Source organism: Varanus komodoensis, unplaced genomic scaffold, assembly GCF_004798865.1.
Source record: "Varanus komodoensis strain SLA01 unplaced genomic scaffold, ASM479886v1 scaffold107, whole genome shotgun sequence".
In the NCBI taxonomy this organism is placed as follows: domain Eukaryota; kingdom Metazoa; phylum Chordata; class Lepidosauria; order Squamata; family Varanidae; genus Varanus; species Varanus komodoensis.
The window spans coordinates 488,807-501,011 of NW_025335305.1; the positions used below are offsets into that span (position 1 = coordinate 488,807).

Genomic DNA, 12,205 nt, shown 5'->3' on the forward strand with positions numbered 1-12,205 from the left:
ATCAGCAAAACCAAATCCTGCTGTTCTGAATTCATTCTCAAAGCTGGAACCCATATGGGATTGACTGGATTTTCACTGGAACCCATATAGGATTGGATTGTTAAAATTTTCACATGAAAATTCCATGTGTATTTTTCCCAAACATTTTTCACATTTTTGAAATGTACATCACTTTTTTTGTTCAAAAATTGCAGAACAAGCTTGGGGACATAAAAAATTGACTGCAGGTTGGGTGCAAGTCTGTGTTCAGACAGATCCAGGTCTGTGTTTAGACCATCCAAGTCTGTGCTTAGTATGTAGGTGCAAAACTGAGTAAAATCCTGGTAAAAAATGAACTGAAACTAATTTCACGTTCCTAGAATCTTTGTTTGCACACTTCAGCTAAGAGTTACGCATTGTTATTTCAATGCGCTCACATGTGGCTCACATTTTCCCTATTCAAACTAGCCTTTTCCCATCCGTTCATGCACACACATATATTTAAACATGTATTTGCGCATATGGTTGCATGAGCACAGCATGAGGTTGGCAACATGTGGCTCCCCAGATGTTCTGGTCTACAACTCCCATGATCCCTTACCATTGGCATGCTAACCAGGGCTGATGGGAGTTGCAGACCAAACCATCTGAAAGACAACAAGTTGAGTGGTCGAGTTGTGGTTTCATCACAGGATGTCAGCATCTTAGGCACTGTGGAAGAGCACCAATGTATAGAATGCTTACAAACAGTGCATCTTCTGAAAGGAGTGTGGAAGGCTAGCTGGGATGGTGGAAGCCTCATGCAGGGAATCAGAGGCAGGAGGAATGGATACTGTTGTGTTGGGAGAGCAAGGAGATGAGCTAGTTAGGGAGGCTGGAGGGCCAGGAAGGCAGCAGTGATGTGGCTAAACAGACTGGGAAGATGGTGCTGGAATGAAAAGAGCACATCAGGAGAGGAGAGGAGAGGAGAGGAGAGGAGAGGAGAGGAGAGGGCCTGAGGAACACCTCACACAGGGCCTAGTGACAGATGGGAGATGGGAAGGGAAGGAGAATATACCAAGAACGCAGAAGTTGAAGGAAGGGGAGGCTGAGAAATCAGAGGTGGACATACTGGATTAATACAGTGTTTTAAAATGGCGGCTGCAGGTCTCTCGGAAATTAAAACCGAACACATGTTTATACACTGAAAGGGCACAGTGTGAACGAGGATTCGGGATTCTTACCTGCCACCACCCCCTTACCTGGGCTGGGTCGTGTCAGCGCGGCCCGTGGTCTCGGAGGCGCCTTGTCCGTGTGACAGTGGGATGGGGACAGGCGTGGAGGTGTCCGCTTTGGCTATCGTGATTTCCTGCGCCTCCGATGCATCTTCTCCGCAGTGGGGGCAGAAGATCATGCCATTGAGCTGAGAAACACAGGCCTTGTGGAAGCGATGCGCCACTCGGAAGTCCGGGTGGCACTCCAAAAAGGTGCCCTGAGAGGTGCGGGAGAAACAAGATTGTCAGGGATTCTGGGGCCAGGAACTGCAGGGGTGAGGGGACTGAGTTCTGCGGAAATGGGGGCGCTCAGGCCCCCAAAGGAAATGAGGCTGTGGACCAGTCAGCTTCTGCAAATGGCAGGCAGTAAAAACCCTCTGGACTGACTGGGCCTAACAAAATACGTGGGGCCTGGCCCTTCAGCTCTTGCCTGGTCAGCAGAGCAATATTTACCACATTTTTTTTTTACCTCAGGTAAGTTCAGAGAAGCCAAGCCTGGATTCAAGCACAGCCTGTCTTTGACTCCAACAAGGCCCGGACACAGAGACGGACAGCCTGGAGCCCCACTCCTTCCCTCCAAGGCCTCACATGTTTGGACGGGCCCTCAGCCCCAAAACCAGCACCCCTTCCTCCAAAACGTGGGCTTTTTTCTCACCGCAGTGCAGAAATAGCCACAGCCGGGGCAGCAGTGGTGCTTCACCATCCTGGCTCGATGCGCTTCACACAGCACCATGAGGGGAACCCGGCTGGAGGGACGCATCGTCTCACGCTTCAGGATGCTGCTGCTGCAGCCGTTCAGCTGTGGATGTAGACAGGAGGACGGTGTCTTTCCCCGGCTGAGCTCACCTCACAGCCATGGGTCAGTGCCTAATCAATATTGCTTCAGACCTCACAGGAGGACTTGCTCAGTGGAAGCAAGACTCCTTCCAGAGGCACATCACCACCCTTGGTCAACTTAAGATGCCTGGCCCTAGGTCAAACGTCTTGCAATACTTCTAGAAAGAGTTTGGATTTTGGCTCGCCTCATCATTGACGACCTGTGCACAGACAGTACCATTTTATTACAACAGGCATGATTATTACAACAAAATGGCCTAGCATATTGTTCCTCCTAAAAGGAGCACTCGTGTTCCAGGCTCCAGCCTCTCCAAGCAAGACATTCCCACGCTTCTCCTTCCCACCCCCTGGTTTTTCACTTCAAACTGATGCCTAACATTCTGTGCCAAGGGACTGTGTTCATTTCTCATCAGGTTGTTTGGCTGTCGTTTTCTGGAACAATATTTTCCAGCTACTTGAACTCTCAGGGTCTCCCCAAACGGGCTGCCCCCTCCATGTTTCTCAGTGGCCCTATTTTGCCTCCCTTTCTGCTTATACCCCCTGCCTGAGCTGGCTAATGGAATGAGGATTAGTATAACTAACAATCAGCAGAGGGTTCACAAAGGATCTCAGGGTGGTAAAGAAGCGAGGAGGAGAGGCATTAATCAAGGAACTCTCCTGCCTGTGCCTCCTTCGTCCCAGACTCCCCCCTTTTCTCACCTCTCCGTCGGCGCTCTCTGTTGCCATGCACTGATTGCCGGCCTGCTGGCTGAGGCGCTCAATCGTCGGGGCCTCCATGCGGCAGGAGCAGAGGGGCAGCTCCTCAAAGCGCTCCGTCTCCAGTGAGCTCGTCTCGTTAGACACCCCTGTGAGGGAGCAGCAGGAGGAAAGAAAGGATTCTGAGAATCCCTGTACATTCAGCTGTGCAAGGCCACCTCGACCTCCAGGCTATCCACGGGCTCTTTAAACTTGGCAGCAAGGCCTCCTGGGTCTATGTGGCCGACCAACACCTCCCTCGTGACACTGCAACATTTCATGTGCTCACAAGTACATTTCAACACTTTGCTCAAATTAACAACGTTCGAGAAATGGCCCAAGATCCTTTGATGCTTGAGCCAGAAAATACCTGCCACCTCTAGCAAACGTTCTCATCTTGCCTTATGTTGGAAGCTGCCCTGTTATTTTTACTCTAAGCCGATGATGTCTCTCAAATATAAAATATGCACGAATCATGCTGGAAGAACTTGGGATTAATTCTCCTTGGTTTCACTGCATAGGACAGTACATTTTTTCAAAAGAAAGAAACCAGAACAATATGCTGCTCTCAGCATCTGTAAGCCACCCAGAGCACCCTTGGGTTATGGGGCAGCATAGCAGAGGAGTGAAATAATAAATAACACACAGAGAGCAACTAGTCTCTCTTGTCGTGCCAGTTTTTAAAAGCTTGGAGACAATTGCAATTGCAATGGAGGAGAAGCCAGATGTCCCTTCCTTGAACTGAACTGTGCTTGTGTTTCCAGAGTTCTGTTGGGTTGGAAAGCAAAATGCTTTATCACTCAATGGCTGCTACCTCCAGGATCAGAAGGCTCTGAATTACTGGATGCTTGGAATAGGACTGGGTGGTGGCCTTCCAAGGAAGCCTCTTGTTGGCCACTGTCTGTCTTTCCATGGGGCTGCCCTTGAAAATGCTCCGGAAGTTGCAATCGGTACAAAATAGAGCAGTGCATCTGCTTACAGGGACTGGCAGACGAGATCATTTGTTGCCGGTCCTGTATAATCTGCACTGGTTACCAATTGCAGCCTGGGCCTACTTCAAGGTGCTTGTATTAACATATAAAGCCCTAACCTGCTTATGACCAGATTATCTGAAGGAATGTTTCCACCTATATGTGCCTACCTGTGCCTTAAGGTCATCTTTGGAGGGCCTTCTCTGGGAGCCACCTTTAAAGGAAGCGAAGGGGAAGGGCCTTTTCAGCAGTGGCACCTGGTTGATGGAACTTGCTCCCCAGAGAGGCATGCCTAGCACCAAGGCTGTACACGTTCCAGCACCAGGCAAAAAACTTTTTATTTACTCAGCATTTTAATGGTTAGACAGCACCTTATTAACATCCACAGGTCTTCCCTTTACTTCTTTGGTTTGGTTTTTGTTTATATGTGTATTTATATATACATATGGTGGGCATGTCATGAGTGGAGCCGGCTGGAGCCGGGGGGTCAGACAAGATGGCCCGGGAGGTCCCTTCTGACTTGCTCTGTTTCTATGTTTCTTGGGACCTTGTGCCTATTAATTTGTTTAAACTATGTTGCAAATTGCTTTGTTTAGTTTTATTCATTTGTAATTGGAATGTTTTATGGATTGTTACTGTTTTAGACGGGGCGTGGTGGCTTAGCGGGTAAGATGCTGAGCTTGTCAACTGGAAGGTGGGCAGTTCAACCCCCTAGTGCGTAATGTGCTGATCTCCCGGTGCTTTGTCCCAGCTCCTGCCAACTTAGCAGTTCGAAAGCGTGCCAATGCGAATAAACAGGTGGGAAGACAACAATGTTCTGTGTGCCAAAGCATTTAGTCATGCCGGCCACATGACCGTGGAAGTGTCCTCAGACAATGCTGGCTCTTCAGCTTGTAACAGAGATGAGCACCACTCCCAGAGTCGGACACGACCAACACGCATGTGCAAGGAAAACCTTTACCGACTCTGTTTTAATATACTGTATTATCTCGGGGTGGGGGGGGGTATTGAATGTTAACTGTTCAGACAGCCAACATGGCTGAGTGAACAGTATACAAATTTTAATAAATAAATAAATAAATAAAATCTGGATGCTGGACCAGAGCGACCTTTGGTCCAATCCAGACTCCTCTTATGTATGCTCTCCTGCAGGAAGCAGGGAAGGCCCCTGAACCATTCAAATGCCTTGGACTACTGCCACCATAATCCCCAATGACTGGCCATGCTAGCTGGACATAACGAGGAGTCACAGTCCAAAATATCAGGACCACCAGCCTTGAACTGTTCATTGTTCTGATCCAGCCTCCTAAAAAGATCTTGTAGATTTGGAAAAGGTGCAGGAAAGTGCAACCAAAATGATCAAGGGGTGGGAGCAGCCCCCATGTGAGGAAAGAGGATAACATTTAGGACTATTAGCTCAGAAAAAAACATGAGCGGGGCAGGCAAGGGGGAATGACTGAAGTGTCAATAATTACACATGGTGTGGAGAAAGTAGACCATGAGAAGCTTTTCTCCCACTCTCATAATATTAAACCCAGAAGCTGAGCCCTGAAAGATGCATGGTGGGAGATCCGGGACAGAGAAAAGAAAGGACTTTATCACACAACACACAGTTGAACTATAGAATTCGCTGCCCCCAGGTGCCATGATGGCCACTAGTCTGAAAAGGGGATTAGACAGCTTCATGGATCAAAAGGCTACTTACAAATGCCTACAATATATTGCCCCTAAGTATCAGTGGGCAGGTGCCCATGTGGCCCCTCCGATGGGAACCTGAGTGGGAGAGGGCACTGACTTCCTACTTGTGGACTTCCTGGCTGGTTGGTCACAGTGTGAAAAGAATACTGGACTAGATGGATCCCCGTCCTGCCCCAACACCGCTCTGCTTACTTGTTTGCTATCAGACAACACCATGATGCCAGCAGTGTGGGAATTAATGTTATCAATTCCATGGAAAGTTTGACGGCTGCCAAGTCATAGGTGACCAAGTCAGAATATCTTCTGGATGGCTCCCTGGGGAGGGATTCCATTGTCACCCCCCTGCCCAGGTTCACAAAGTCCTTTTAAATTAAGAGTCAACCAAGCTTCCAAAAGCAAATGAAGCACAGGAACGGAGGCGCCTGCTCCGGAGGGAGAAGGCGCCACCCGAAAGCCATCCACCCCCAAACACAAAGCTGAGCTTGGATTTGGATCGGACAATGCCCATTGTGGCGTCTCCAGCAGAGAGGGAGGGAAGGTAGGGGCGCACCTGCATTGTTGGGAGACAGTGCCCCCTCATTGGGCAACTCCAAACAGTCAAGCGGTACCTCCGTATACTCGCTCTGTGCGGTTGAAGGGCCACCATTCAAACCTGGAGAGACAGAGATGCAGGGAAATGAGACGGTCCAGAGCGACGGTAACACAACCTGCACTTTGCTCTCATCAGATCTCATTACTCCTTCTGAGGCCTGTTCACCCCATTTGGAGAGAGTCTTTTAAAGCAGAATTGCTTGGGATTTCACTCCCAGGGCCTTTTCCAGATCATTTAAATAGCCACCAGTTCCCAATTAATCCTGGGAGGTCTATGTATGACACAAACATATTTGGACTCAGTTATGGAAGCCTTCTGTTTACTTTGGCCCTCTGCTTTCTGTCTATCGATGAGGGAGGGAGACCTCCTTGGATCCCATGGGGCTCAAGACAGGGAACTGGGAAGCTGATATGCCATTGTGGTGTAGCAGTTATGACTGGACAACTTGTATCCCTCTAGATGTTTTGGCCTACCACTGTGTCCCCTCCCCTTTTTCTATGGTGGCTGGGACTGATGGGAGTTGTAGGCCAGAACATTCAGAGGGCCACAAGTTGCCCACTTCGAGGTTACCATGTTGGACTTGTACAGAAAGACTCAGATTCACAATCTTTCACGGCCTTATAAAGCAATTCTCCATTTTTCTCGGTCTAGCCTTCCTCACAGGGTTGTTGCAACAGTAAAATGGAGAGGGAGAAAGAAGGAAGGGCAAGATGACAGAAGATACATGGCAAGATGGTTTCATGACTCCAGCCAGGCACTGCAAGGGACCCACTTTCCTTAATTAAACTCCCCAGGGCCTCACGGATCTATTAAGTTACTACATTTCTATACTGTCAAATAGCCAAAGTTCTGTAAGTGGCCGCAAACCATTTGACAAACAGTTTGCCAGTGTGCTGTTGATATTTTAAAACTGCCATGTGGAGACAGGGGGCAGCTGTAGGGAGGGCGAAGAGGGCCCATCCTGGCCCCAACTGGAACCACCCCTCAAATGCATCTTTGGCGCCAACCAGCACTTTCCTCCCACTGTGAGCAGTGGGGCTGAATGCGCATGAGCGGGAGCTCTGGTGAGGTGCCCAAGGCCTCCCGTGGTTCCCATCTGGCTCCCCTACTCCAACAACTGTTTTTTAATGGTGCCAGGGGAAATTATGCAACAAACTTTGCATGAAGTTTGCAGACAGTATGAAGCAGCGTCACAGGCACGAGGCCGGTGTCTATGGCAGGCATCCTTTCCCCAACCTGCGGTCCCCCAAGTGGGTTAGACTGCACCACCCGTAACTTGTGCCGCTTCCCCATCCCTGTCTAGCAGCAGCACCACCAGCCCATTTCCTGGTTTCCCAGTGGAGTAAACCACGCCGCACCCCAGTTTGGACACTGGGTGGTCACCTCTGGTGTCTTTGGGGTGCGGTTCTTTGCGCTTGCGTTTCCGCGAAGGCTTCACCCAGGGGCTGTCATTCCGCCAGCGCTTCCTGGCCTTCCGCTTGGAGCTGGAGGCAGCGCTCTGGAGTGAGAAAAAGAGCCGGTGTGAGGACAGGGCAGGGAGTGACTGGAGCTCCGTCAGGAGCACATGCTTGGTGAGGGGATGGTCAGAGACTCAACCCTGCCAGCCAGAATAAACCAGCCCGGTGCCCTGCAGTTGTTCTGGGCTACAGCTCCCAGCATCCCTGGTCCACTGGCTGATGGGTGCTGCAGCCTAGAACAGTAGGGCAGTGTTGTGGGGGGGGGGGGCTACACGAACAAACAGCTCAATCTAGTATAAGGCACTGCTTAGTTACCTCTGATCGCCAGTAAGAGGGAGGATGCAAACACTCAGGCCAGTGGGTTTAATCCAGCCCACCAGGGGTCCCTGTCTGGCACTTTCAGGGTATATTATTATTATTACTACTACTACTACTACTACACAACATTTCTATCCTGCTCATAGCCAAAGCTCTCTGGGCAGTTCACAACATTTAAGTCACCCATTCAGATTTTCAGCCAGGCCTGACCCTGCTTAGCTTCCAAGATTAAGCAGGATCAGGCACTTCAGGTCCCATTCCTACCCTCACCCCAACTGTTGATTGACTGATTTTTTCCTAACTTAAGTGCTGCTTTTTCCTCCATTCTAAAGAGTTGAAATGTCTCTACTAAGACCTGGGTAGTTCCAGTAAGAGCTTTCTGATAAAATAAGTTGGCAGGTCCTGTATTTTGGCTCAGCCTACACTTTCTGCCTTCAGCCCCTCCCACTGCTGGAACGCAGATCCCAAGAAAGGCCTTAATGTCGCAGCCAATTCTGAAATTTGGCCTTGGGCTGAGGAAGGTTCAACACCCGTTCCAGATTAAGCCTCCACAGCGGCATCGTGCTGCTGCTTCCGGCTCACACCTGGTTTTCCACGCCTGGCTTGAAAGGAGAGGCAAGAAGATCCCTCTCCTCTCGCTGCAGCTTCTCCCTTCCAGCTGGCTCCTAAAGTATCTCCTAAGCTTTGCAGGTATGTGGCACGTACAAATACACAATGCTGAGGACATTAAGTGAGGTCTAAAGTTGCTGGGAGCAGAAAACATCTAATCAGGAATGGCCAATTTGAACATATACCTTTGCGCAAAAAAGCAAAAAAGGAAGACCAAATGAAAACCTAAGCCTCAACTCACTCTGTCAGAGAGGTTACCCGATTCTTCATCATCATCTTCCTCCTCCTCATCGTCCTCATCATCTTCCTCCTCCTCTTCCTCCTCCTCCTCTTCTTCTTCCTCCTCTTCCTCCTCCTCCTCCTCTTCACTCATATGCTCTCCACCAACATCTGCATCCGACTGTATGTGGAAAGGAGAAATTGGGAGCCAGGAGGAGAGGGAAGAGCGTGACTTAGGAAATATCCGATTCCAGCTCTGATCAGGCATACCATAAACATCGAGACACTGAAGGGGGGTACATGCTGTTTACCATGGAAAGCACCCTGGGACGGAGGGGGGGTTGATCATTTCCTCTTGGCACATTAATACCAGCCCACTAATGCCAGCTTCATTAATACCAGTCCATTCTCAGAAAACCAGTGGTAAATTTTCAAGATCAGTAAGTTCTGAACACAATTATAACTATTTCTTATTATTTCATTTATATCCCACCTTTTTGGCCCCTGCAAGGAAACCAAGGCTCACATGGTCTGCCATCTCTGCATTTAGATTAAGTTGAGAGTCTTGTCACCAAGTGAGCTCCGTGGCCAATTGAGAACTAGAACCCAGGCCTTCTGGGCCCCAGTTCTACATTCTCCCCAACATGCCACACCAGACGCATGTTTCCCGGATTCTTCCTTGAGAATCACTGAACTGACATTCCGGGAAATCTTTATGCAGAGCTTTCTCTGTGCTGCCACACATGGAATGACTGAGAAACCACAGATATTGGCTGGGGAATTTAGCCCGCTAAGAGTTACAGGTCTCCTCACCATCACTTCTCAAGCAAGTTGCTAGTTCTTACGGTTGTAAAATTTATATGGAAGTGTGTGGGCAATGCAAAGCACAAAGGTCTCAAAAGCCAGAGCATAGCCAGTTAATTTCTTGTGTCTAGAGAAAATACATGGTGTTCAAGCATAGCCCCTCCATCCCCTTCAATGACAAAGAGAAGCAAAATAAACTATGCAAAATGAGGGAAATCATGCATATCTCCAAAATTTGCATGATTTACATAGGTCACAAATCCACCTTTCAGGATCACAGAATCAGACTTGCAGGGGGAACATCATCTTGATCCTTCCCGGAATATCCATAAATATTTATTACACATCTAGATCATCTAATAGCCCAAACTCTGCATACATCTTTTATGAGAGAGACTGGTAGACATTAAAGCAGGACCAGCTCCAAATGGGGGGGGGGGTCCCTCCAGCAAAGGCCCCCCTCTATTACCTACACAAGCCCTTCTGTTGGGCGGCAGCAGCATCCTGAAGTTAGCACAGGATGGCTGGGAACCATTTTAATCCCCCACAACCCCTTTAACTTATCATTATTCTGGGACATTGTGGGAAATTAAAATGGCAGCTCCAGACCCAGGGTAGGTGTCAGTGGAGGAACCTTCTGGGGGGCCTGGCAGCTGCCAAAGGAGGACATGTACCACCACCAACACTTTCAAATGTTACCACACCAGTTCCCACATATATAAATCATTCTTAAGGCATGAATGGCACTAGTTACGTATCCCCCAAGCTTCAACTATATCTGCCCGCATTCACTGCCACCAGCTGCACGAAAGCTTTGTTTCAGAGCACCTTGCTGTCTGAGTCCACATGGCCATCCACGGAAAAGCTGTCGTAGAAGAGGCTGAAGTCATCCCCCACCTCAGTCTCCCATTCCTGGCCACCCTCGTCCTGCGAGGCTGTGGCCGGAGCAGTCATCTCTTCTGTCACGGTGATCTGGGAAGCAGGAATGAGTTATTTATGTTCTTTATTTGCTGCTTTTCAGCTGTTGCCCTCAGAGTAAGTTACAAAATAAAAGTGCAAGTTAATAATAATTTAAGCAGAGGTCAGTGGCAAAAAAATAACTTAACGGCCTGAACAAATAACAAGGTTGGGATGGGGCAAGGGTGGCCAGGCATGAAAGAACAAATCTAGGAGGAGAACCTGTCTGTAAGGGATTCCAGAGCAGGGCTGCAGCTAGAAAGGTTCTGTCTCTTTCCACTACCCATGTATCCACCTCAGACGATGAGGGCAAAATCAAAGCAGAGCCTTAAAATCTGGAGAGGTCTATGCAGAAGCAGACAATCCTTAAGATCATGGGATAGACAACCTGGTGCCCTTCAGCTGTCTTGAACTACAAGTTCCATCAAATAAACACTACAACAAAAATAAAACTACCTCTGACATCTCACCATATTGGCTAGAATTTAAGGGAATTCTATTCTAAGACACTTGGAGGGCACCTGACTTATCTACCCCTTTTAATAATTGCTTTTCATCATAGGAAAATGTGAGTGGGTCGGATCAAAATCTGTGACAACTAATGCAATGGGCCAGGTAAGATTTCTTTAAGCAGGCTGCTATCCCTAACTGAAACCAGGCAACCTGAATCTTTGAAAAGAATTTTTAAAATGTCAAGGCAAAGGGATGAGACATACCTCTGTTGTAGCTCTGGGACTCGACCGCTGAAGGGAGAGAGGCATCCTCTTGTGCATGGCATCAGACATGTAGTCAAACTTCCTGCGCTTGGCAGGTTCTTCTTTAGAAGGAAAAGGAAGAGGAAGGACAATGAAAAGTTCGTCCTGGCTGGCCAGCTTTTCCTCACATGATACCCTTCAAATGTTTAGGACTTCAAGTCCCATTAGCATGATTGATCAGGCAAGCTGCGAGTTGCAATCCTGAGCATCTGGAAGGCACCAAGTTCTGGAAAGCAGCCACAAGCTGTGGAGATCCCAGAACCCCCTCCTACCACGGCCCGAGCATCCCTCCAGCCTCAGCACCCCCAAGGCATACCTGGCTCTTCAATGCTCCTCAGGTCATCCGGGACTCGGAAATGCAACATCTCAGACACTCGCTTTTCAGGGACCTTGGGAGGTGGAAAAGGAAGGGGTAATGCTGAAGAGAGGATGTTTTTTGGTTATGGCCCTGCTGCTCAGTGTAAATCAAATTAAACCCTAATCTGAATCCTCAGGGAAAGTGGCAGGTCAATACAGAGTGCCAGAACAAGCATGCATGCTAACTGGCTACTTAAGCACTGAAAACATATCAATGGACGAAGTAGGATTATGCTCCTGAATACCCAAAAGCACAAGCCAAAATTTGGAAGAGGAGCGTCCATAAAACTTAAAATCCAGATGGGTATCTTTGGGGGTCAAAGGAACAGTTTCAGTCCTCCAGAATGCCCAGAGGGCTGCACTGCCCTCAAGGGTGCCAGAAATTGGGGAAGAGGTCATTTTACTTACTATTTATTTTTCAAATTTATATGCTACTCAATAAACCAACAGAACTCTCTAAGCAGCTAACAATATACAACAAACGGTACAAGTACAAGGATAAGAGGGGAGGAGATCCGTTGCACCATAATCAGTAAAGCACAGTCAGGTTCCATAAAATCTTCAAAAGAAGATGGTCCCTTCCTGGTGCCAAAATGGAAGTAGAGATGGTGCCAGGCAAGCTCTTTAGAAAGCTCATTCCAAGGCTGGAAGAATTAAAACAAAA

General features: G+C 48.5%; 1 protein-coding gene across 9 annotated transcripts in view; it reads right to left on the bottom strand.

The window, feature by feature from the left end:
- The window catches only part of EHMT2 (euchromatic histone lysine methyltransferase 2), a 40,542-nt gene that overhangs the window by 15,864 nt on the left and 12,473 nt on the right, over positions 1–12,205 (bottom strand). For all 9 annotated transcript variants that reach the window (XM_044419696.1, XM_044419699.1, XM_044419695.1 and 6 more), the window contains 9 exons: positions 11,501–11,573; positions 11,146–11,246; positions 10,301–10,444; positions 8,691–8,849; positions 7,449–7,563; positions 6,024–6,125; positions 2,769–2,914; positions 1,888–2,031; positions 1,221–1,450 (listed from right to left, as the gene is read on the bottom strand). In XM_044419696.1, the coding sequence (XP_044275631.1) occupies positions 1,221–1,450; positions 1,888–2,031; positions 2,769–2,914; positions 6,024–6,125; positions 7,449–7,563; positions 8,691–8,849; positions 10,301–10,444; positions 11,146–11,246; positions 11,501–11,573 (1,214 nt within the window). The remainder of the gene's footprint in view (positions 1–1,220; positions 1,451–1,887; positions 2,032–2,768; positions 2,915–6,023; positions 6,126–7,448; positions 7,564–8,690; positions 8,850–10,300; positions 10,445–11,145; positions 11,247–11,500; positions 11,574–12,205) is intronic.